The sequence below is a fragment of the Natator depressus genome, chromosome 16 (genome assembly GCF_965152275.1).
Source record: "Natator depressus isolate rNatDep1 chromosome 16, rNatDep2.hap1, whole genome shotgun sequence".
NCBI classification, from domain to species: Eukaryota; Metazoa; Chordata; order Testudines; family Cheloniidae; genus Natator; species Natator depressus.
Window position 1 is genome coordinate 13,863,325 of NC_134249.1, and position 23,681 is coordinate 13,887,005.

General features: G+C 43.0%; 1 protein-coding gene across 8 annotated transcripts in view; it reads left to right on the plus strand.

Annotated features, from left to right (window-relative positions):
* Window positions 1-23,681, plus strand: part of SPTAN1 (spectrin alpha, non-erythrocytic 1) — a 72,585-nt gene that overhangs the window by 23,598 nt on the left and 25,306 nt on the right. For 4 of the 8 annotated variants that reach the window (XM_074973924.1, XM_074973927.1, XM_074973925.1 and 1 more), the window contains exons 17-28: window positions 5,283-5,526; window positions 5,909-6,031; window positions 6,904-7,121; window positions 8,170-8,262; window positions 8,724-8,858; window positions 9,740-9,888; window positions 11,175-11,234; window positions 13,702-13,900; window positions 15,203-15,307; window positions 16,140-16,160; window positions 16,620-16,655; window positions 18,787-18,834. In XM_074973924.1, coding sequence (XP_074830025.1) covers window positions 5,283-5,526; window positions 5,909-6,031; window positions 6,904-7,121; window positions 8,170-8,262; window positions 8,724-8,858; window positions 9,740-9,888; window positions 11,175-11,234; window positions 13,702-13,900; window positions 15,203-15,307; window positions 16,140-16,160; window positions 16,620-16,655; window positions 18,787-18,834 — 1,431 coding nt within the window. The remainder of the gene's footprint in view (window positions 1-5,282; window positions 5,527-5,908; window positions 6,032-6,903; window positions 7,122-8,169; window positions 8,263-8,723; window positions 8,859-9,739; window positions 9,889-11,174; window positions 11,235-13,701; window positions 13,901-15,202; window positions 15,308-16,139; window positions 16,161-16,619; window positions 16,656-18,786; window positions 18,835-23,681) is intronic. The other 4 variants (XM_074973926.1, XM_074973931.1, XM_074973929.1 and 1 more) reach the window with 1 other exon arrangement.

Genomic DNA, 23,681 nt, shown 5'->3' on the forward strand with positions numbered 1-23,681 from the left:
CCCATGCATCAGAACTGTAGCATACATCCAATTCTGACAAGACTGCTATGGGTCAGAAGCAGAGATCCATTCCTTATTTGGTAGCAAGGGATATGGACTTGTGTCTAACAACTGATCCAGTGTTGTTATCTTTGGATCTTCTGTTGGTTCCTGGGTAGGATCTGGCTACATCCTCTGTTCCAGAGAGCTCAGTCAACGTGGCAACCCAGGTTCACATACCAGCGTCAGTTTGTCTGTTCTCAGTGGGAAACACAGGGATTCCAAAAGAAGGCTTATTTTTCCCAGTGCTTGACGTAGTCTTCCTCGTTCCCTGTTAAGAAGAGGAGGTCAGAAGTTGCTGTGGGTCTGTTCCCAGATCACCCTATACTTCCTCTGCCGAGGACCCCTGAACACTCTCCACAAAGAGCTGGATCTCCATTCTTCTCTTTGGATCTGCTTTTATCATCATTACGTTCTATATTGGATCCAGACTTGGAACCAAGAGGAAGATGGAGGATGAATAGAGAGATCTGTGTCTTGCTTTGTACCACCGTGGTCTGTGTCCCATAGGCATATTCCTGATCCCTAGTTGCTGGGGAGACTGGCAATCCAGGACCCCATGGCTTTATTGGGGGCCATCTCCGCAATTTTGTAATTAACCTCCAAGTGGATGGAGAGATAATGTTTCCTCTGTTGAGGATCTCTCGACTGCCAAATCCTTCATATCTGTTGACATTACCAGCACTGATGCCTGAAATGCTGTCAGAGGAGAAGATAAGGAGGTAGTTCCTTTCTGATCAGGAGCATTTGGAAATGGACTATGAGCCTGACTTATTGCATGTGGGGTAACTTCAGCCTCTGCTCCTTCAGGAGACATTAAACAGTTCCGCACCTTGGTATATCAAATGGTGTCCGCTCTAATTCTTCCCTGCCCTGTCTGCGGAAGAGACTGGTCTGCTGGTGTTTGATATACTTGCTACTTGGAGGAGTAGAATATGCCTACCCATTTGGATGGTTTGCTACAGCTAGCTAAATCTGTGTGAACCACACCTGTTTCTAAGAAAGCAGACCAGTTGTATCAGATACCCTCTGAAGGGTTTTCCTATTTGCATACCCACCCTGTCCCTAACCACTTGTGGTGGCTGTTGCCAGTAACAGGGCTAGATCTAGATTAGCGCATTCCACTCTAGCTGATGAAGAGGGCAAAAGGATTGACTTGTTGAGGAGTAAGGTGTTCTCATTGTCCCTCAATATTAGGACAGGGAATTATCAAGTGGTTATTGCCCTTTACCAATGCCATGTATGGGAAAAGATGACTTTATTTTTCCAAGACTTGCCAAATGACAAAAGAAGGTTGGCGAATGCCATCTTAATAGATAACCCAGAATGCAGCCAGACATGCTCAGGGCCTCTTTTGACACTTCAGACTCTTGCTGCCAGAATATTGGCATCTGCTGTGAAGATCAGGAAAGAAGCTTGGCTCCATTCCTCCTCCTTAGCTATGGCTGCTAGAACTAAGCTGGGGGATCTTGCTTTTGAAGGGGAGAGTCCATCCTGGACAGTGATTTCAAACACGTCAACCAAGGGTTTGGGAGCACATCTGAATAATTTGAGAGTTCATGGGAACTGGTCCTCTTCAGGAGAGATCCCTGCATATCAATATTAAGAGCTGTCAGGTCATTCCTCCCTCATCTGCAATGGAGGTTTGTGCAGGTGGAAACTGACATTACATCAGCAACGTATTACGTCACAAGTGGAGTGGGGGCCCACTCTGCTCCCCTGTGCGCAGAGGCTATAAGACTATGGTATGTGACAGGGTTGGGCCAGATGGCTACAGGAGAGTGATAGAAGGCAGATACCTTACCCAGGGAAAAGGGACCTACTTAACCTGGGGCTAATGTAACAGGGAAGGTTCCAGAACAATCAGGAACCTTCTGGAAACAATTAAGACAGACAGGCTGATTAGAACACTTGCAGCCAATCAAGAAGTTGCTAGAATCAATTAAGGCAGGCTAATCAGGGCACCTGGGTTTAAAAAGGAGCTCACTTCAGTTTGTGGAGCGTGTGTGAGGAGCTGGGAGCAAGAGGCACTAGGAGCTGAGAGTGAGAACACATACTGTTGGAGGACTGAGGAGTATAAGCATTATCAGACACCAGGAGGAAGGTCCTATGGTGAGAATAAAGAAGGTGTTGGGAGAAGGCCATGGGGAAGTAGCCCAGGGAGTTGTAGCTGTCGCACAGCTGTTCCAGGAGGCACTCTAGACAGCTGCATTCCACAGGGCCCTGGGCTGGAACCCGAAGTAGAGGGTTGGCCCGGGTTCCCCCCAAACCTCCCAACTCCTGGTCAGACACAGGAGGAGTTGACCTGGACTGTGGGTTCACAAAAACGGCCAAACTGTGGGCTGCCGTGAAGTTCCAAGGTGAGCAAATCTGCCAATAAGCGCAAGACCCGCCAAGGTAGTGGAGGAACTTTGTCACAGGTATTAGTGTATTTGTCACAACATTCATCCTGTAACTCATCATCTAGTGAGGGAAAACAATGTAGTTGTGGACCACCTCAGCATGACCCAGCTCTCAGATGAACAAACAAAAGATCAGTTGGTTCACACTGTATTTTCCAGCTGGGGTCAATTAGAGGTGGGCTGTTCACAACAAGGGTCAACAGAAAGTGGTGTTGTCTTTGCGGTTCCAGAGTGGGCAGGGACCGTTGATCCCTGTCAGATGCCTTCCTTCTACACTGCGGGAAGGGCTTGTTGTATGCTTTTCCTCCATTTCTGTTGATTCAGAAGGTAGTAAGGAAGATGCATCAGGATAGACCAAGGATGATACTCATTGCCCCATTTGGGCCATGTCAGTGGTGGTTTACTGATTCTTTAAGTACATTATCTAACATAGTTAAAAGTTTGTGGGCCATTTCCACATATCGTATTCTAGTTGATGGTAGATCTTTATTTGTTCATAGTTCAGTTAAAAGGTTTATGAGAGGGTTATCAAATGTGAATCCCTCTGTTACAGATCCTGTCCCTTCTTGGGATGTCAACTTGGTGTTGGCCATGCTGCTAAAATCAACCTTTGATCCCCTGGCTGAGTGTTCCTTCTACCACTTATCTATCAAAAGAGCTTTCTTTATTGCCATCACATCAGCTGGGAGAGTGAGTGAATTGAATGCACTTATGGCCGACCCCACCTTTCACTTCTTGGCATAAGGACGAGCTAGGTCTCAGATGTGATCCGAGATTTCTACCTCTGTGATGTCTGATTTCCACATCAATCAGACCATTAATTTGCCAGATTCACCCCTCCCACCCAGGCAGCACTCTAATTGGGGGAGAGGGGTTACAGTTCTTCATACTTTGGATGTTAGAAGATCTGTAGCCTGTTATCTGGAAAAAACTAAGTTTTCATAAATCATCTAGATTGTGTCTTGTGCCAAGAACTTGGTGTGTACAGTTTTTGTCCAGTCTGTTTCTCAGTGGATTAAACGAAGTATTACTCATTGCTACACACTGGCAAAAGTCCCTGTGCCTGCTGCATTCCACTTGAGCTGTGATACTTCCTTTGACTGTCTTAGGCAGGTACCAGTTGCTGAAATTTGCAAAGCTGCAAACTGGACTTCTATGCACACTTTCACAATGCACTGTGCTCTGGACTCGGCTTCTAGGGGGATGCAGAATTTGGCAAAGTGGTGCTTCAGTCTGTTCAACTAGGATTTTGTTCCCTCCTCCAGGTTAGTTTTAGCACTGCTTATCGATCTGTCCCTTAAGTGGGAATATGCAGAGCCACTCAAAGAAGAAATGAAAGTTACTTACTTGTAACTGGAGTTGTTCAAGATGGCTCAGCATATTCATGCTTCACACCTGTCTCTGTCAGAGTCCTTGTTGTTCTGTGTCTCTGGCTTTGCGGTGGAAGGAACTGAAGTGGTGAGGGTGCTCTGCCTCCCTTTATAGCATTACCCTCAGTGCACTGTGAGTGATGCTAAGTGGAGTTCAGGAGCGCGCTAGTTGATGCTGCGAGAAGAGGTTTTTATTCTAAGGCACCACCAACCCAGGAAGTATCCATAAGTGTGAATATGAAGAGCCATCTCAAAGAACTCTAGTTACAGGTAAGTAACCTTCATTTTTACATTAGTTTTTTGAAGTAACTAAGAGAAATGCAAAAATCCAAGAAGATTACTAACTGTTCAGACTTGTTGAGAGCACAAAGTCATTCTGTGGCGTGATACTTCCAAGATCCATTTATCAGTTTAAAAAGGTGAATTGCACCTTATTTAGTAGATAACTATTCAAAAATGCCTAATGCTCTGGGTGACGTTAACTCTCATGTTCATTCATGAGGTGGCTATTACTGTCCATTTTTTTTCATTAACTCAGACAATACACAAATTTAGTTACAAAAGACAGACTAAAAATTCCAAAACCAAAGACTTTCGGAGCTGAAGACAATCCTAGCCTCTATACATCATCTTTAAAAGTTCAAAACACACAGCAAGGAAACTCAGTAACGTGCAGATTCCAGTAACTTCATTAAAACTTGCTTAATATTAAACTTTTATTTAAACTTGCTGAATACCCCTGTTGATCTGACTTTTGGGAACAGTCAATACATTTGTAAGCTTATTGGAATTTGGTGTTTTCCTTTTGTGTAGTATATTGTGAGTCTAAAAATCATACACCTCTGAAAAATCAGACTTGTTTACGTATGCTATGAATAACCCCTCACTGAGGTGGTTGTTGTTGTTGCTGCTGCACCTACAGGTTCTGACTGAGATGTGGGGGGTGGTTCCAATGTATCTACATTCATGCTGTACAAAGATATATAGTAAGAGACAGATACTGCCCCACAGAGCTTCTAAATCTAAATAAGGCAAGACAGGCAAAGGGAGAATTATTATCCCCATTTTACAGATGGGGAACTGAGGCACAAAGAAACTAAATGAACTTGCTAGGGTCAAACAGGAAGACGTGGCAGAGCCAGGAATTGAACTGAGATCTGTGAATTCTGAGTCTTAGGAACTTAGATCTGTTGATTCCCATAAGATAATCCTTCCTCTCTATTAAAACTTAAACTTTTCACTCAGCTGTTTACTCTTTGTATTTCTTTCTTCTTTTAGGCAGTGAAAATAACTAGTTGATTTCTCATCCAATTTCACTTTGATTTTTCTCATCCACTATCGCAGTACAAGGGATAAGCTAAAGACTGAGAAATGTTACATAACAGTCTGGCCCTGCAACTAACAAGAATAATCAAAGCCTAAAACATCCTGGAGAATACTGATCTAATACCATTGCTAAATTACATTTTAGGATCGCATTGATGGCATCACCATCCAGGCTCGCCAGTTCCAGGATGCTGGACACTTTGATGCTGATAATATCAAGAAGAAACAAGAAGCTTTGGTGGCTCGCTATGAAGCTCTGAAGGATCCTATGGTGGCTCGCAAGCAGAAACTTGCTGACTCTCTTCGCCTGCAGCAACTGTTCCGTGACATCGAGGATGAAGAGACCTGGATTAGAGAGAAGGAACCTATTGCAGCTTCAACAAACAGAGGTTGGTACATCCTCATCTTTGTGCTTCCATTTATTTTAACTGGATAATTCTGTTGTTCATTGCCTATGTATCTTTACAGAATATAATTTGGGACTTTCTAAAATGTTTATGGCAGGGTTATTCATGGCATTGGTTTGAATTACAAATCTATTGTTACAGGAGTTGCTGCCCACGATTCCTTTATTATTGATTACTTTGTGAAGTTTCTGACTTTTTATAGGGCAATTAATTTTACACAGTAATAGATTCCAGACCTACTCTCTGACTAATCATGCAGGTTTCAGTCAATGCGTTTCATGCTAGAATCTTTTTATTTAACCTATTGACTTCAGTGACTTTGAATGATCTCATAGATTAAGAAATATACTATGATCTCTTTCAGGCAAGGATTTGATTGGGGTCCAGAACCTGCTAAAGAAGCACCAAGCCTTGCAAGCAGAAATTGCAGGCCATGAGCCACGCATTAAAGCAGTCACCCAGAAAGGAAATGCCATGGTGGAAGAGGGTGCGTCTAAATATTTTAATCCTTCCTAGTTCAGAAATTCAGTATTCTTTTTTCACTTTATATCCTCTGGCCCTATACAATTGCCTCTTTTATGATAGTTTGCATGTGCATAATAATATCTGCCAGTGGGATTAAATAACTGATTTTGGTTTATCACTGTCCTTCACATGGAAATACATGTATGTTCCTGGGGAAATCCATATCTTCTATTTAACAGATTTCCATCCGCTGCTGCTAGTCACCTACATATTGGTACAAAGTAATTGTCACATTAAACCAATGAGCTGTAATTTTATCCTAATACATGGCTCCTAGTATTGTCTGATCTTTGCACTTTTTCCTTTGTCTCATTTTAAGGTACTACCTTTAAATAATAATCAGTGGTGATGGGAGCTCTGTAGCTCCTGCTATTAGTGATATTACATTTACATTAGTATTCCTTATTCAGCAATCTAACTAATGTACCCCCTCTTTTAAAATTCAAAATGCCTTTTCAAATCAGAGTCTTTTTCTGATGTAGAAACTCAACCATTGAAAGAACTGGCCTTTTCCTGCATCACTGTAAACAAATAGAAAGGAAATGATTAGGGCAGGGTGTGCTTTGTCTTCAATGACTCAAATGTTCCTGGCCCGATCTGACAGGAGAAAACAGTAACTTCCATTCAGTGTCAAAAGGACATTGCCTGCCGAAAGCCAAACTTGGACTAAGCTTTGTGTGCTAATGAAAACCATTCAAAGTAAGGTGGATAGCTTTACATAAACCGGACTTGTGTGATTAAAAAAAATGCAAGTCATCTTTCAGTCCCTTCTGTCATTTATATGTCTATAAATAATGTCTCCAAACCCACTTTTCCTGCTGTTTCATTATTTAGGACACTTTGCTGCTGAGGACGTGAAAGCTAGATTGAATGAGCTAAATCAGAAGTGGGAATCACTGAAATCCAAGGCCTCTCAGCGTCGACAAGATCTAGAGGACTCCCTGCAAGCCCAGCAGTACTTTGCTGATGCTAACGAGGCTGAATCCTGGATGAGGGAGAAGGAGCCCATTGTGGGCAGTACAGACTATGGAAAGGATGAAGACTCTGCTGAGGTGTGGTATTGGTGGTGGTTTGTTGCATGTGCAAAAAGTAACAGTGGAAATCTGACGTAGGATTGATCAAGATAATGAGTTGTTCTGCAGGTTTTAGTGTTTATGTGAAAGTGAAAAGGACAGCAGCATATACAATAAGCTTCTTGTTTAGCAAATTGTAGTTGAGTATAGAAACAAGAGTATGTATTCTTGTTCTCCACCTCCATTAATAAAGTTCCCTGGGCAAGATGTTAGACTATCTAAAAAGACAGGTTTCAGAGTAGCAGCCGTGTTAGTCTGTATTCGCAAAAAGAAAAGGAGGACTTGTGGTACCTTAGAGACTAACACATTTATTTGAGCATAAGCTTTCGTGAGCTACAGCATCTGATGAAGTGAGCTGTAGCTCACAAAAGCTTACGCTTAAATAAATTGGTTAGTCTCTAAGGTGCCACAAGTCGTCCTTTTTCTTTTTATCTAAAAAGAATTGTTGTTCGCTTTGTTATAGGATTTTCATATTGTGTGGAGGAGGCACAGGGCGTAATATCTCAGTGGATTGGTAATCGGATACAGTCTTTCACGCCTATGGCTTCAGTATGAATCTGCCCTTCAGTAGTTCATTAATGATATATAGCTGTGAGATGGTTTTCAAACCAATCTTTTAGTGGTATTGAACCAATTCCTAGTGGATGGTAGCTATATCACAAATTACACAAACTGGCACCCGTGGTGGTAATTCCAAAGCAGTAGAAGCTAGCGACTTCAAGAACATGAAGTCTACACTGCTCTCACTTCCAGAGGATGGTATCCCCTATTCAGGGTTGAAGCACTTTAGTGGAGCAGTGTCAAAAAACTTGCATATCTGTTCTGTGGCTAAATAGAGGTCTTCACTCTCCAGAGCTGCTAGTCCTGCATTTCTCATGAGAACTGCATTCAATATATATTCATTCTACTGTGTGTGTGTGTGTGTGTGTGTGTGTGTGTGTGTGTGTGTGTATATATACACACACAAAGTGTAGAATCTGTGAAGTGGTTTTCTGATGTGCATGTTGCAATGTTTGTTTGGTTTCAGGCTCTTTTGAAGAAACATGAAGCTTTGATGTCAGATCTTACCGCTTATGGCAGTAGCATGCAGGCATTAAGGGAGCAGGCACAGTCATGCAGGGTAAGGAAAGATGGCTAATCATCTGTTTCTAAAACTCTTGTGTCAATAGAAACAAAGCTTATTATCATCAAGCATTATTGCTGAGTGCTTACAGCAGAATGTGTTTTGTTCTCAAATCTAAGTTAGTGATCTTCATCTTTATGTGCTCTACTGCTGCCTATTGTAATTGATAACAGGCATGTATGTAGCACAGATAGAAAACAGTTTTTTGTTGGGTTTTTAAATGAAACTGTTATAGCTGTTGGCCTTCTTTGCGGGTTTGAATGTAGAAACGGCACCCAAATAAACCTACTTCAGCACTATCATCAGTTGCTAAATAGGAATCCTTTAATACACTGTGGCATTGTAGTAGGTATAATTAAGGCTGCAATACTTTGTAGAACAACTTTATTAGTTACATTTTGACATTCAGCAGCTTTTATTGTGTAATGCATTTTTCTCTTTCCTCCTCTTCATGGTAGCAACAAGTTGCTCCCACAGATGATGAAACTGGGAAAGAGCTGGTCCTTGCTCTCTATGATTATCAAGAGAAGAGTCCCCGGGAGGTGACAATGAAAAAGGGAGACATCCTCACACTGCTCAACAGCACCAACAAGGTAAACTCTTTCCTGCCAGGATTCTGTACTGCCTGGTACACTTGGTCTTATAAGCCCTAGTGAGCTTTTTTGTTGTTAAACAGCACTGTCATAGCATAGTTAAATCATTTACATAGTCATTCTGTGCTTCCATTCCTCCCTCAGTTCTTTGGCACCCCTCTTCAACCTCCAGAGGCTCCACCCCTCTTTTACAACCCTTATCACTCTGTTGTATCCACCAACTTCCTAAGTGAGAGACTTCATTCTCTTTATATCCCATCACCATTCAGCATTCATTGACCGTAAGGGCTCATGGTTGAGAGATGAAGCTATTCTTTTCCTGCTCTACTGCACTCCTAGTCCCTTCTGGCGAGGAGGCAGAGAGCTTGGAAATCAAATTGGAGATTCACCATGGTACTGCAGAGGATTGTTACTGAGAGCAGGTTCAGTTTAGTATCTGAGGGGGCCTCTGAAAAGCTGTGTGCTACTCTTGCAGAGGGGTGGATTTTATGGTAGGCCTATTCCATTTCTGTTTGTTATCCATTAGGTCACTAGACAGATTCTTCATGGCATTTTTGTTCATTTGGCATTGTTGTTTTGTTTTTGTTTGGTTGGTTTTTTTAATTGAAATAAAAACAGAACATTTGTGTTTAAAGTCTAATGGTGTTGATGCACGAATCCAGGTACCAAAAATCCTGTGGGCAGAAACACTCACAGGACTGTCCTCGTGCCGGTGAGGTACACTGAAAATATGTGGGTAGTGGTAGTTCTCTTGTGCTGTTCAGGTGTAGCAGTAGCCTCCAAGCAGTTACAGAAGTTGCTTGTTTTCAGTTTGTGGTTGTGTATCCATGTCACCTATCAAGATGAACATGTAATCAAGGTTGTATTTTCCTTTCTTTCAGGACTGGTGGAAGGTAGAAGTGAATGACCGTCAGGGTTTTGTACCAGCTGCCTACGTGAAAAAACTAGACCCTGCCCAGTCTGCATCCCGAGAGAACCTACTCGAGGAGCAGGGCAGCATAGCCTTGCGGCAGGAGCAAATTGACAACCAGTAAGATCTAATTAACAGGACCTAAAACCAATCGTAGCACTTGCTGGGTTGGCCAGTGCCTCGCTTTTACCAGGTTAGGTAGACGTCCCGTTAACATCAGTGGCTAGTTGCATTAGAGCTCACAGCGTTGCACTTTTACAGCAGTAAAATGCTTTTTTTTTATTGATCCTTGTCATTCTTAATTCTAGATTCTTCTGCTGCTTCTCCGGGTTAACTGTACACATCATGAAAATTGAGCTACACTTACTGTCTAACTTTATTTTCCGTGTTTTTGTTGTTGTTGTACCTAACAACTTAAACTCATTGTTGAATTATTTCTGTCCTAAGCAGAATTCATCTTTGTAATTATAACATCTTAACACGCAATTATATTTGAGACACCTTCTTAAATCTGATTATCTGAAGTACAGTACCCTCCATATACAGGACTGGCCTTGGGCAATTAATTGTTTAGGGGTCATGGCTGTTTGGTTCTGGCTTGTTGCAGTTTTTCAGAGACAAAGTGCTGCCACTCTGCACTATGTGAGCTAAAATCTACCTGCATAAAATTTTAATTTGCTATGCAGATGAAGAAAGCTGCCTGAATGCTTGGTAAATGCCTCTCCTACAGCACGTGGTAGCTATAGATTAGCTTGAAGCAGAGCAGTAGAGGATAGGCGTGGGCTACAGGCTCATCTTATCAGACTACTTGGAAAGGAAAATCTGTAAGTTGTATGCTCCCTCCCAAGTGTTCTCACAGTTATGCTGTCACTTTTACAAGAATTCCCACCCACTCAGTTGTTTTGAGACACCAACTATTAAATGTGTTTGTAAATTATTGGCTTTGTAAACTGAGAATGAAAACCTGTGTTTTTTAAAATTATATTATACTGTAATACATAGTACATACTAGAGGGAGGAAAGAACGCAAGGTTCTTAGATAGTAATAAGTTCCTGAACAGTTTGATATGTAACTCTAATATATGCTTGCACACTGCTTCTGAGACCTAGAAACTAGGGTGCCTTATTTTGGAATCCATTCTGAACTGAATGGCATGATCGGGAAGTGAGATGGCCCTGTAGTGAGAGTTCAACTGTGCTGCTGATGATTTCTTTACGTGATTTGCACTGATTGATTTGCTTCAAATTTTGCTTTTGAATGGCACCTAACTTTCTCCATTTAAATGTGAATTCTTAACCTTCATCTCCCACCACAAATGACCCCTGGATGGAGCTGCTGCTTTCATTATTTTTGTTAATCTAACTAATTTTTGCATGCTTTTGCTGTGCTCCCTCTGTCTGTGCAGGACTCTCATAACTAAGGAAGTCGGCAGTGTATCTCTACGTATGAAACAGGTCGAAGAACTGTGAGTAGGATTCACCCCTTTCTAAACCACGCTGTCTCCATACTAGTTACCTGTTCATTCTCCCTTTTTCCTTTCCTCCTTTGAGAGTGCTGCTCCAGAGGGAAATAGGGAAGCAATACGTGCAATGTAGAATAGTCTTAATTTGGCACAGGATCTCTGACAGCTAGATAGTATTTTATCTTGTTGGCGACTTCTGTCTTGGCTAAACTGGAGGTGCTGTTATTTTCTACCAAGTTAAAAAGAATCCTGCAGTTTCTTAGGTGTATGTAAAAATGTGATCTATTTATATACATACATGAATGTGTGTGTGTATTGGAATACAACATATTGCATGTGAATGGCTTAGAATTATTCACAGACACAATTAAAATAATCATACCATTCACAAAGGGTGATCACGCCCTGTTATTTTGCTCCATAAAAGTTACGTTACAGGCATACAGGAAGGTTCCTCACTGTCATAAGACTAAGTTAAAATATTCTATTAAAACCTGCTGGAACAAATGTACTTTGCCTTGAGCTCTGACAAACCGCCAGAGGAAGCAAGTTCCACAGGTGACTGCTCTCGCTTGAGAATGCTCTGCCACCTTTCCTACAGAGGTTGTCTCAGGCACCCACAACAGAAACCTCCTAATCACTCTTAATTGTCACAAAGTAGTTGAAGGAAAATCAGATTCTAAGGGAATTAGATCCCAGGTCATTTATGGGCTATATAATTATGCTTCCTAGTTCCTGAAATTGCACCCTGAAGCAAACTTTTATGGTCAGTGCAGGATATGACAGTCAAGTGCTATGTGCTTCATGGCAGCCTATCCCATTCAGAAGATGAGCAGCAGCATTCTGCATGAGTCTCAGCCAGTTCACTTCCTTCTGACTTCCAGTCTTAATCCGATACCAAGATGACAATGGTCTCATTGAATTTAGGTTTCATGAAAAGGACACATGTAAGTATGGACATTGTGTATTGACACTGGAGCCCAAAGTGTCTAGCTTTTCTCCAACAGCCTTACATAGACATTGAATAGGAGAAGTGACAGAGTGATACCCTGTGTAATCCATCCTATTGGGAAGTAATTACTCATTATTCGCCCAGTGTGCTTTTGGTCTTAGGAATGAAACCATTGCAAGGGTGTCCTGTTCACCTTTGTTTGGTGCTGCAGGTGACCCAATGATATCTCATAGTATTAAAGGCTGCTAATTTAATCAAATCAGAATGGACACTTTCCTTCTACCCGTGGCTTGAAGATCAAAATCAGTCATGGATATTAATAGTCTCTCTACTATACTCAAGCTTGAAATCTGATTGAAGAAATCTGAGGAATCCAGAGGCTGCTGGAGCTGCCCCATCACCAGAAGATTTGAAACAGGATGGCAATTAGAGAAACTTTTAGACGTGGTTTTTCCAGTAAGGATCTAACCACAGATTCCTTAAAATGGTCATCAAGTTTGCCCTCCCAAAAAGAAGCATTCACAGTCCCCCAAGATTTCTCTGTTGTCTGTCACCAGCCATAGCTTGTAAAAGGGCTCCAAAGACCATCTGTATCCATTGCTTCCTCTTTGTTGTATGTTGGAAATATTTAGACTTGATTGCGAGAAATAAGTAGAAGACATTTACCCACCCACCTACCTGTGCTTTTCAAATAATTGCACAATATTTCTGTATATAATACTTGTTCTGAGAGATCCTAACCCCTTAGGCAAAAATATTAATTTGCTTTGGTCTTTTAAGGCGTAGGAAAACTATGTACCTTTTTTTAAGCTGTTGGTATGTCTTTAGGACCTAATTCTTGTTACATTTATCCTAATGTAAATCAGGAGTAATTCCACTGTAGTCAGTAGGAATCGCACAGATGTAAAAATGGTGTAAGTGAAATCAGAATTGGGCACATTTCTGTTCCACAGTTGAAAATCTTTGCATTGCGAAAGGAGGGGGAAAAAAAGACAAGATCACCAGGTATTCATCACATTTTGCACTGAATAACAGGCAGGCAAGAATCTTGTGTCAGACAGCTGTGAGCCAAACAAGCTGTGGGAAATTGATATACTAGAAGAAAACCCTTTAATGTGGTGTTTAGCATATTTCATGCATATGTTTGATATAGTTGCATGAACAAAATATAAGGTAGGATAAATAAGTAAAAGAGCTTATGTTGTATGCAGCTACCCCTGCGTTGCTGACCTGCATTCCTTATCCTAAGCTGCAATTTTGCTTTGCTTCTCCCATCAAAAAAGCCTTGTATGTGGGAGGTCATGGTTCAGTGTCGTGATCTGTGTAGTATAGAAACGTACAGGGTTTACAGCTACATGATCATTGTCTGTTGTTGTGCAGAATGATTTATTTGGCAGCTCCTTGTAGGGATTTCCTTCATCGCTGGTGCTACTAGTCCATTTTTATCACCTTCATGTACTATAACTCTGTTCAGGTGAGATCTGATGGTCTCCCACCCTCCCTCTTTGTATGTTCCAGATATCACTCTCTTCTTGAGCTGGGGGAGAAGCGCAAGGATATGCTGGAAAAAAGTTGCAAAAAGTTCATGCTTTTCCGTGAGGCTAATGAGCTGCAGCAGTGGATCAATGAGAAAGAGTCCGCACTCACCAATGAAGAGGTGGGGGCTGATTTGGAGCAGGTTGAGGTACTGCAGAAGAAATTTGATGACTTTCAGAAGGTAGGTTATTATGTAACCTTTTATGTAGCACAATAATTCTACATCTTCTTGTCATCCTTCAGCTCAGATTCCTGATGAGGTTTCCACGACAATCCCTTCATAGTTTGGTATAGTTCTGCTAAGACACAACTCTGTGAAGCAAGCAAAGCATTCAGTTTATTTCTGCTGGATCTGCTGCTGGAGACCCCATATCCACACAGCCCAAGCTGGTATTCTGCTACATGTTATCTCCACCTATGTAGCACCAGAGGAAACCCTCTTTTTATTTAGCATTTCTGAACATGGAACCTCCTGCACTGACTGTAGGTGCCACTTTTACGACTTCCTCTATGCTGAGTATGCCATCCAGATGAGGAAGCTTCCCCCTCCCTTTGTTTAAAGGCAGAGTGATCAGGCACTCTGAACTGCACAGTATTCTTTCTACAAGACATGAAATAATAATGGCCTCTGCTTTGAAGAGGAGGTGATTGGTTTTATTTTATTTTTTTTTCTCCACCCACCGTTGGTGAGTGTATGACATTGGCTGAATTTTGCCTTGCATGAGATGTAAAAGAGCTTTAAAATGTTTTCCCTCTTGTTCTGTGAGACATTGTGCATAGAAGTGCTAGGGGCTCTGGACTAATGATTTGGAATAACCGGTGATTCAATATGGGCTGTATTGCATTTACAGCTTGAATGTTAAGTAACAAGCAGTCTGAGCTGGCCTAACTTTACAGGTGAGAGATGGGTGCCAAACACCTTGATGTCTCTGTAATAAACTAACTGACTGAACTTAAAATATATCCCCTTCAAGACTTCAGTGCCAGCTCTCTAGTATAAGGAAGTAGATTTATTCTGAAATATATAACTTCCCCTTTTCTACTTTTAGTAATCTATTTAATGAGTTGTTATGGGGCCTGAAATAGTGGCCTGTATCATAAAATCACATCTTGAGTCATCTCTTCTAGTGTATTTATTCGGCACAATAGCTGATAATTTTTTAATCTTCTCAGTAATGCAGTTTACATTAACGTTTTAGTTAATGGTTTTAAAGGATATATCATTGCTGTCTAGAAATTAACTTTATTTTAGTGTGGGAAAACTCCAGTAGTCCAGTTCTTTAATCCATTGACACTGGCAGTTGGGATTTCTTGGCATAAGACTCTATGCATTGTAGATCCACTGATGACTGGAAAGGTCAAAAGGGCTAAATCCCTGCTGTTCATAAATTGGATACCTTTTGATGCCTCTGATTGACAACCTTATCGCTTTGTGTTTTGCTTATATAAATGTTCATGCTGTGATATTTACTGTTCTGTGTAGGATTTGAAAGCCAATGAATCTCGTCTGAAGGACATAAACAAGGTTGCGAATGACCTGGAATCGGAAGGGCTGATGGCAGAGGAAGTACAGGCAGTACAGCAACAGGTCTGTGTGTGTTTGTGGCTTGGTCCGCTGCCATTTTATAATAAGAGACAGAAGGAATTATCTCTTATTTCCCTTTCTTCTCCTGTTTTTCCATCTGTCCTCCACTTTTGCAGCTGAAGATTTTTATTGCTTCTATTTCGCTACTTATTCTTTTTTCTAGATTGCTGGTTGTCTAAAAGTGGCATCCTAAAGTGGCTTTGGTCAGCAGGGTAGCCTTTAGGTCATTTCGTTGTAAATAGTGCTATAACGTACATCTAGATAATATTTAATTTTTTTAATACTTGGAAGTTCTAAATTAATAGTATGTGGATTTTCCATGACTTAGTAGTGATGCTTTGGGTAAGTCATTTAATCTCTCTGCCCTTGTTTCTACATTTTTGATAATACTGTTAGACCTTACAGAGGTGAGGATTAGTTGGTTAATGGGATAAATTCACTCCACTGTTCATGCAGTTCTTTGAAAATTTAAAATGTAATATAAAATGCCCAAGTATAATTAGCTTTTGCTTGTGTAAATAATTCTACACAATATCGACAATTATAGCAAGAACACCGAAAACACTTGTTCCTTTATAAATCCTGAGATAATGTGTATGCTATCCCATAACTCACTGTGAGTATCAAAACTCTGCCACTTGTGCTGCAGGTATTTTTTGATTTGAGCATGTTCTTCAGCTTGGTAGTACACAGAGGGTCGACGTAGCAGAATACTTTTGCTTCCTCTTTGTAGATTACATTGTTCATCCCATTTCCGTCCCTTTCCTCAAAAAGAATCAAATCTTTCTAGATTTCCTTTTACAAAATATCATATCTATTTCCTTTTCCCTTACAGGAAGTCTATGGCATGCCCAGGGTGAGCATTGTTATGATATTTGCATGCTGTCTTGCAGAAGCTTTAACAGAAGGAGGATTTGGACATACAGAAGAGAAGATTTTGTGACTGAGATCCCTTTTGGGTCATAATTCATCTCTGTCTCAGAACCCTCTTTCTTGATAATGGCTTTGAAGGGAAATGCAAAAATTCTCTTACCTTCTTCAGCCAAATTATCTTTTTGATGCATTCATCCTCTGATACATCTCAAGCCAGTAGCCAGCTCAATGCAGGGTAGCTCATGTGGCCCTGGCATATATTTACCACCATGCATTTTTAAAATTTTTAAAATAATTAATTCTGAAAGGATTGTGTGCACATAAATATCTTAGAGATTTAATCGGGTGTCTTGATCCTTGAAAATTTAACATGGTGTTGGTTAACTTCCATTTTCTGTGTTTTCTTGATGTGTCTAAAGTTTTCCCTTAATTCTTTAAACAGGATGAAACTGATTCCAAGACCGCGTCTCCTTGGAAGGTAGGTCTGACTATTGGGTGGCACATCTAACAGATAGGAAAAGTAATAACATTCTTGCAAATTGCATCATCTCTTAGGGCCTTGCATCCTACTAACACACACATTCCTTTCCTTACGAGTAGTAGTAGAGTGCTGTCCTGGTCCCTTTTTCCAATAATCATGTCATTTCACAGTGGATAGATTTTTAAAATGCACATTATGAAAAATCTGTGGAATAATCAGTCGAAATTAACTGATGTAATTATCCCGCACACTGTGTTAAAATATAAAGCTACTATACAGATGCTGCTGTCTCAGAGGTAATATTAACAAAAAAAAAACAACCCTCAAATTTCCTCACGTCTAATCTTCATTACAAGTATGCACACAACGATGAACAAGGTAGCATGTCCTCAGCAAGATAACACTCACTGTAGAAATCTCAAACTGCACTTTATATATAAAACCAAAGTAATCAGTTTCTTTTCTGTATAGCAAAATGACATTTTCCATTTGACAGTCTTTAATAGAGGACTGATTTCCACTTCTGTACAAAGATGATTTGCAGTTCAGATCTTTTAACTGACAATATGGCTCTTGGTGGGAAGATGACAGTCTCACTGTGAATGATTTGATGAATTTTGCCCATATGCTCAGGGTTTAGCTGATCACCATATTTGGGGTCAGGAAGGAATTTTCCTCCAGGGCAGATTGGAAGAGGCCCTGGAGGTTTTTCGCCTTCCTCTGTAGCATGGGGCACGAGTCACTTGCTGGAGGATTCTCTGCTCCTTGAAGTCTTTAAACTACGATTTGAGGACTTCAATAGCACAGATATAGGTGTGAGGTTTTTTTTGTAGGAGTGGTGGGTGAAATTCTGTGGCCTGCGTTGTGCAGGAGGTCAGACTAGATGATCATAATGGTCCCTTCTGACCTAAATATCTATGAATCTATGATTTAAGCTCCCCTTCCGCTGTACAGTGTGCACGAAAGAATGAATTCTATGAGCAATCCATCAATGGTAGAAGAAAGGAGATTTTTACATTCTGAAGGAGAGGAGAGGATTCAGTCAATTATTTTTCCAGTTTGTTTCCACTAGCCTCAAATATTTTCTTAGCCTTTCAGGAATATTTTAATTACTTGCTGGGATGATTTTTGTCAAAAATTCAGTTAAACTTAAATCTGTTTAACACTTGTCATTCTCAGTGCATATTTTATTTTTAAAAAGTTTCCATTTGCAAGAGTTGTCTTTTCAGGTTGTTTGCCTTTTCAACCCTCATTAAGGCGGTGGCTCTTTTTTAAAGGAACACTATCAAGATGATATTTATACACATTTTTAAATTACTGTGGTCTGTAAAACCTTAAGCTGTTACAACTGATTAAATTTTAAAAATCTGTCTTTCACCACTTACTTATATGCTGATTGAAATACAAAAAGCAATCTAAAAATACAAAATCTAATACAGTAGAACCTCAGAGTTACAAACTGACAAGTCAACCACACACCTCATTTGGAACCGGAAGTACACAGTCAGGCAGCAGCAGACATACCAAAAAAAACCTCAAATACAATCCAGTACTGTGTTAAATGTAAACTGCTGAAAAGGGGAAAAGCAGCATTTTTCTTCTGCATAGTAAAGTTTCAAAGGTGTGTGTATTAAGTCATTGTTCAGTTGTAAACTTTTGAAAGAACAACCATGATGGTTTGTTCAGAGTTATGAACATTTCAGAGTTACGAACAACCTCTATTCCCAGGGTGTTCATAACTCTGAGGTTCTAATGTAAAAAATTAAGAAGTTGGTTCAATAAAAGATATTGCCTCACTCACCTTGTCTCTCTAATATCTTGGGATCAACACAATTACTGCAACACTACATACAAAAAGCAATCTCTTGTCTGAGACAATGATGGGTTCACAATGCTGTAGAAGAAAATGTACACTAAAAATTTGTAATTGAAACGTATAAAATCATGAACTTTTCTATTCATCCTACATGTTGTAAAACCTGTCTTACAAAACCTGTTTTTGGCCAAAACTAAGTTGTGTTGGGGTGTCTGAGGTTTTTGTTAGTATGGTATGACTCTTGATTGCTAGGATAGAAATTGAACTGCTTGATTTTGATTTTTTTGCTATTTCTGCTTTTTCCTCATATAGTCTGCACGTATGATGGTGCATACAGTGGCCACCTTTAATTCCATCAAGGTAAGAGTCCAGTTGTGGTTCTTCTACTCACTGAAAAGTAACAGCTTTCTCTCATCACCTTCTTTTGTGTTCACCATTCTGCCTCCATGTTCTGTTGCCCTTCATACTCTTTTAAATAAACATGTTAGATAAATGCTAATTTACAGCATCTGCTTCTCAGAATGCAACAGGGGCTTTATGCACATACATACCATAAAATTACCTGCTTTCACATTGCAGGAGAAACGCTTATAACTTGCTGTATAGTTCCTTGAACCAGTGCATTCTTCTGTGATCAAAGTAGCAAATAGAAATCCAATGACGTTTGTGGACAACTTGCAGTTAGAAACCTTCAGTTATGCTCAAAGATAACTTTGGCCTTCCTCCTAGTTCATTTCCCACCACCCACTGTTCTCTAAGTAGTTTGCTTATGTGCTCTTAAAGCACGAAGAGTAACATTTTTAGGAAGACTACCATTTCTACGATAATCTTTTTAAAGTGGCAGTATTCTGACTATTGTCTGTGGACTGCCAGTGTTCCACTGGGCCTTTTCAGCAGATCTATAGAATGAAACCTTTAGGGAGCCAAAATGGAGTGGCAGCCGTGGTGGGAATCACAAGAGGATTTAGCTTCTATAAAGAAATCTGTGGAACGAAAAAGCTGGGGAACCATGCTTTAAATGTGATCCTCACCTGAAAATAAATCTTCATAGGCCCTTTTTCCTTTCCTTTACTTTAAAGAGAATTTGAAGCACCTTTATACCTTAAGAAATGTAACTATACAAGCACAGTGAGCAAAATATTTGAAAATAAATCTTTATTGGATTTACATTTCACGTCATGAAGATCTTCTTCGAGTGCTTGCTCATGTCCATTCCATATTAGGTGTGTGTGGTCTCCACATGCACCGGTGCCGGAAGTTTTTCCCCCAGCAGTATCCATAGGGGACCGTCTCTGGCACCCCTTCGGGTGGCGCCCACATGGTGCAGTATAAGGGGTGCTGCTGGCTCCCCCCACCCTCAGTTCCTTCTTGCCGCCAGTGACGGTGCTGGAACATCTGCTGCTTTGGCTAGCATTGTTTCGTTTTCTGTTCTTGTGAACTTTGAAAACCTGTAATATAGTTGTATATAGTTAGTAGTTTCTTGGTTACCCTTAGTAGTAGTTCTCAACTTTTTGTTAGTCCCAAACGGAACTCAGGCAGGGGACAGGGCATGCCCTGTCCCCAGGCTTTAAGACCTGTGATAGCTGCAAATGGCCTATGCCCATCAGCAATCCACATACCAGCTGCCTAAGGTGCTTAGGTTAAGGGCACATAAATGACAAGTTCTATATCTGCAAGTCTTTTAAACCTAGGATGAAGGAGGAGCACGATATCCATCTGAAAGTGCTCCTAATGGAGTCGGCACTTGCTACGGCACCAGAGCAGCATTCTGACTCTGCACTGAGCACCACAGCCTCCGTGTGCAGTGCTCTGCTGGCACCATCCACAAGCCAGCACCGGTCCCCCTGGGCAGCTCAATACCCCCTTCAGGAAGTCAGGCCCCAGGTCAAGTCGAGCGGTGCAGCCCATTCCATGCTTCACCTGCGACCCCAGATAGCTGTGCAGGCCCTAGCCAGCTTTAGGTGCCGTCGACTCCCGAAGCTCTTTGAGCGGCTCAAGAAATCCGGATGCTCCCAGTGCCGCCCATATCGGCTCCCACGGTACCCCGGTCTCAGGGAAGACCCGCGTTGGGACCTATGCAAGTGTCCCCGCCTCAGCAGTACCGATCCCCATCAAGAGGGACGTCATGCCAGCGTTTGCCTGCTCGAAGCCGTCATGCCTCAGGACTGGAGAGGCAGGCTCAGCGGAGCCCTCTTTGGTCCCCGCACTGGGGGTACCTATCAAGGGACTTGAGGCGTATCTCGCCAGTAGATTGGCACAGACCCCCTGAGGCATGTGCCACCCGGCAAGAACTCCGGGACCAGCCCTGTCTGTCTATATGGGCCCGGGACCAATCGGACACCAGAGATCGCCGGGCCATCATTGCCTGTCTCCAAGAAGGAGGTCACCCTACTCAGGACGATCCTCCTGGCAACTGGCCCATAGTAGCTCCCAGTCCCGTTTGACATCCTGGTACCGGTCGAGTAGCGTGAGGCATGGATCGCTGGGTATCCGACACAGAGCTGTCGGTCCTTGAATTCCTGACCAAGACAGTCTCACTTGGACAGGTCGGCTTTGGGACGCATCGATCAGCATCAGTTGGACAAGAACCTGGTCACCCGGTACTGACTGCTTTGCTGGTAGCTCTGGCTTGGAGCAAGGTTCCCTGACTGCGGGACAAGCCCAGGTACTGGCGGGGCCGACTACATTATCGGCCCCGAAACCTGTCCCATAGCCCCAAGCGCAGTGACCGGCACCATGGTATGCATGGAACCTTTGGGGGTTCACCTAACCTTCCCAGGGTGCCCAATTGGTGTCGGGAGCCTCAGAGAAGCCAGTGGCCTCGGTATCCCATCCCCCTACAGTGCTCGAGGCGTCAGAGGATAAGACACCACATTTCCAAGAGGACCCAGGGGAGCAAGATGCTGGACCACCAATGGATGTGGAGGTTCCTGCGGCACAGCCTCGTCCGGCAACAACGAGGATGATGCCAATCATGGGGCCCCCTCACCTAATTCCTAAGGATGATGCCAAAGCACACCAGGAACTTTTGAAGAGGGTCACTTCTAACCTGGGGCTTCAGGCAGAGGAAAAGGAAGAGCCCTTGGAGTCTCTGTTTGACCTCCTTGGCTCCTGCCAGGGTGGTTCTACCCCTTCATGAAGGTGTTTCCAAAACCACTAATGCCCTGTGGCAGACCCCTCTTCCCTGGCTCCTGTCTCTAAAAGGGCCGAACACAAGTACTTCGTGCCAACCAAAGGGCATGAGTACTTATACTCCCACCCAGCCCCTAATTCCCTTGTGGTTGAGGTGGTTAATCACAAGGAGAGGCAAGGACAGCCTGGGGCCACCCGCAAAAATAAAGACTCAAGGAGGCTGGATCTCTTTGGATGTAAGGTTTATTCATCTTCCAGCCTTCAGCTGAGAATGGCCAACCACCAAGCCCTCCTTGGCCAATATGAGTTTAATATGTGGCACGCCGTGGCCAAGTTCTAAGGGTCGCTCCTTGAGACTTCCAAGAAGGAATTCCGAGCGATCCTCAATGAGGGCACATCCGTGTCCAGGGCAGCCCTCCAGGCGTCGTCTGATGCTGCTGCTCCCCTGCACCATGGCTTCCGCTGTCTCCATGCGGCGAGTCTCTTGGCTGCTCCTCTCTGGGTTGCCCACCAGGGTAATTGCAGGACCTGCCCTTCGGCAGGGCTCTATTTGCAGAGCAAACAGACAAGAAGTTGTAAGGCCTCAAGGACTCCCGCACCACCCTGAAAACCCTGGGTCTCTACGTCCCAGCCCCGGCACATAAGCAGTTCAAATCACAGCAGTCTCAGGGCCACGGGAGCCAGCCTTGGCAGGATCAGCCCCATAAATGAGCCAAGGGTTACAAGTGCCACCTGAGCCACCCACCTCCACCCTCTATCTAGTCGGGCTTGACCCGTAATAAGCAGGGGGCCAAATGGACATTTTGAGGGTGCGCCCGAGGGCGACCTACCAGACTAATCCCTGGATCCATCTTTCCCAGTGTTCTCCGACCGCCTTTCCTCCCAGTGTGGACCCCTATAGCTTTTTGGACCACTGGGTCCTCAACATAGTGGAACGGGGTTATACTCTCCAGTTCCTTTCTAACCCCTTCCCACCCACCTTCCCCATCCCTCTTCAGGGATCCCTCTCACAAGAGTCTCATCTCACAGGCGGTAAAGGGTTACTACAGCTGGGTGCAGTGGAAGAAGTTAATCTCAAGTACAGTAACAAGGGGTTCTATTCCCGGTACTTTTTAATCCCAAAGGCCAAGGGTGGTCTGTGGCCCATCCTGGACCTGCGAGACCTCAACAAGTACCTACAGAAGCTAAAGTTCTGCATGGTCTCTTTGGCTTCTATTATCCCCTCCCTGTATCCAGGAGACTGGTATGCCATCCTCGTACTTCCACATAGCGATCTTTCAAGGACACAGACGCTTCTGGTTTACGGTGGGATCCCACCATTACGAGTCTTCGGTCCTCCCATTTGGCCTGATGACAGCACCAAGGGTGTTTACCAAGGGTGCGTGTCAGTGGTAGCGGCTTACCTCAGGCGCCAGGGTATCCAGATCTACCCATACCTCGACGACTGGCTCGTCAAGGGCGGCTCCAGGTCTCAAGTCCAAAGAGGTGTCGCAGTGCTTCAAGCCATATGCCACTCTCTGGGCCTACTGGTGAATGACAAAAAATCGATGTTGGTGCTGGTGCAGAGGATAGGGTTCATCAGAGCGGTCCTCGACTCTGCCTGCTCCAGAGCATTCCTGACACTAGAAAGGTTCCACGCGATGGCGAGCCTCATTGCGGAAGTCTGAGTTCCCTCTGACTACAGCTAGGGTCTGTCTGCACCTGCTGGACCACATGGCAGCATGCACTTACATGGTCTGCCATGCCAGGCTCCGGATGTGGCCCCTACAACAATGTCTGGGAACGGTCTATTCCCAGTCCTGGGACCCCCTGGAAAAGATAGTTACCATTCCTCAGGCGATACCTCGCTGAGATGGTGGACTGACTGCCAGACAGTCCTGGAAGGGGTTCCATTCAACAACCCTCCTCACTCCATTGAGTTGGTGTCGGACACTTCAGACCTCGGCTGGAGGGCACATCTCCACAACCTCCAGACACAGGGAATGTGGTCCCCGGGGGATGCACAGTTACACATAAACATCAAAGAGTTCTGAGCAGTCCGGCTGGCATGCAGAGTCTTCTTGCCCCACCTGTCA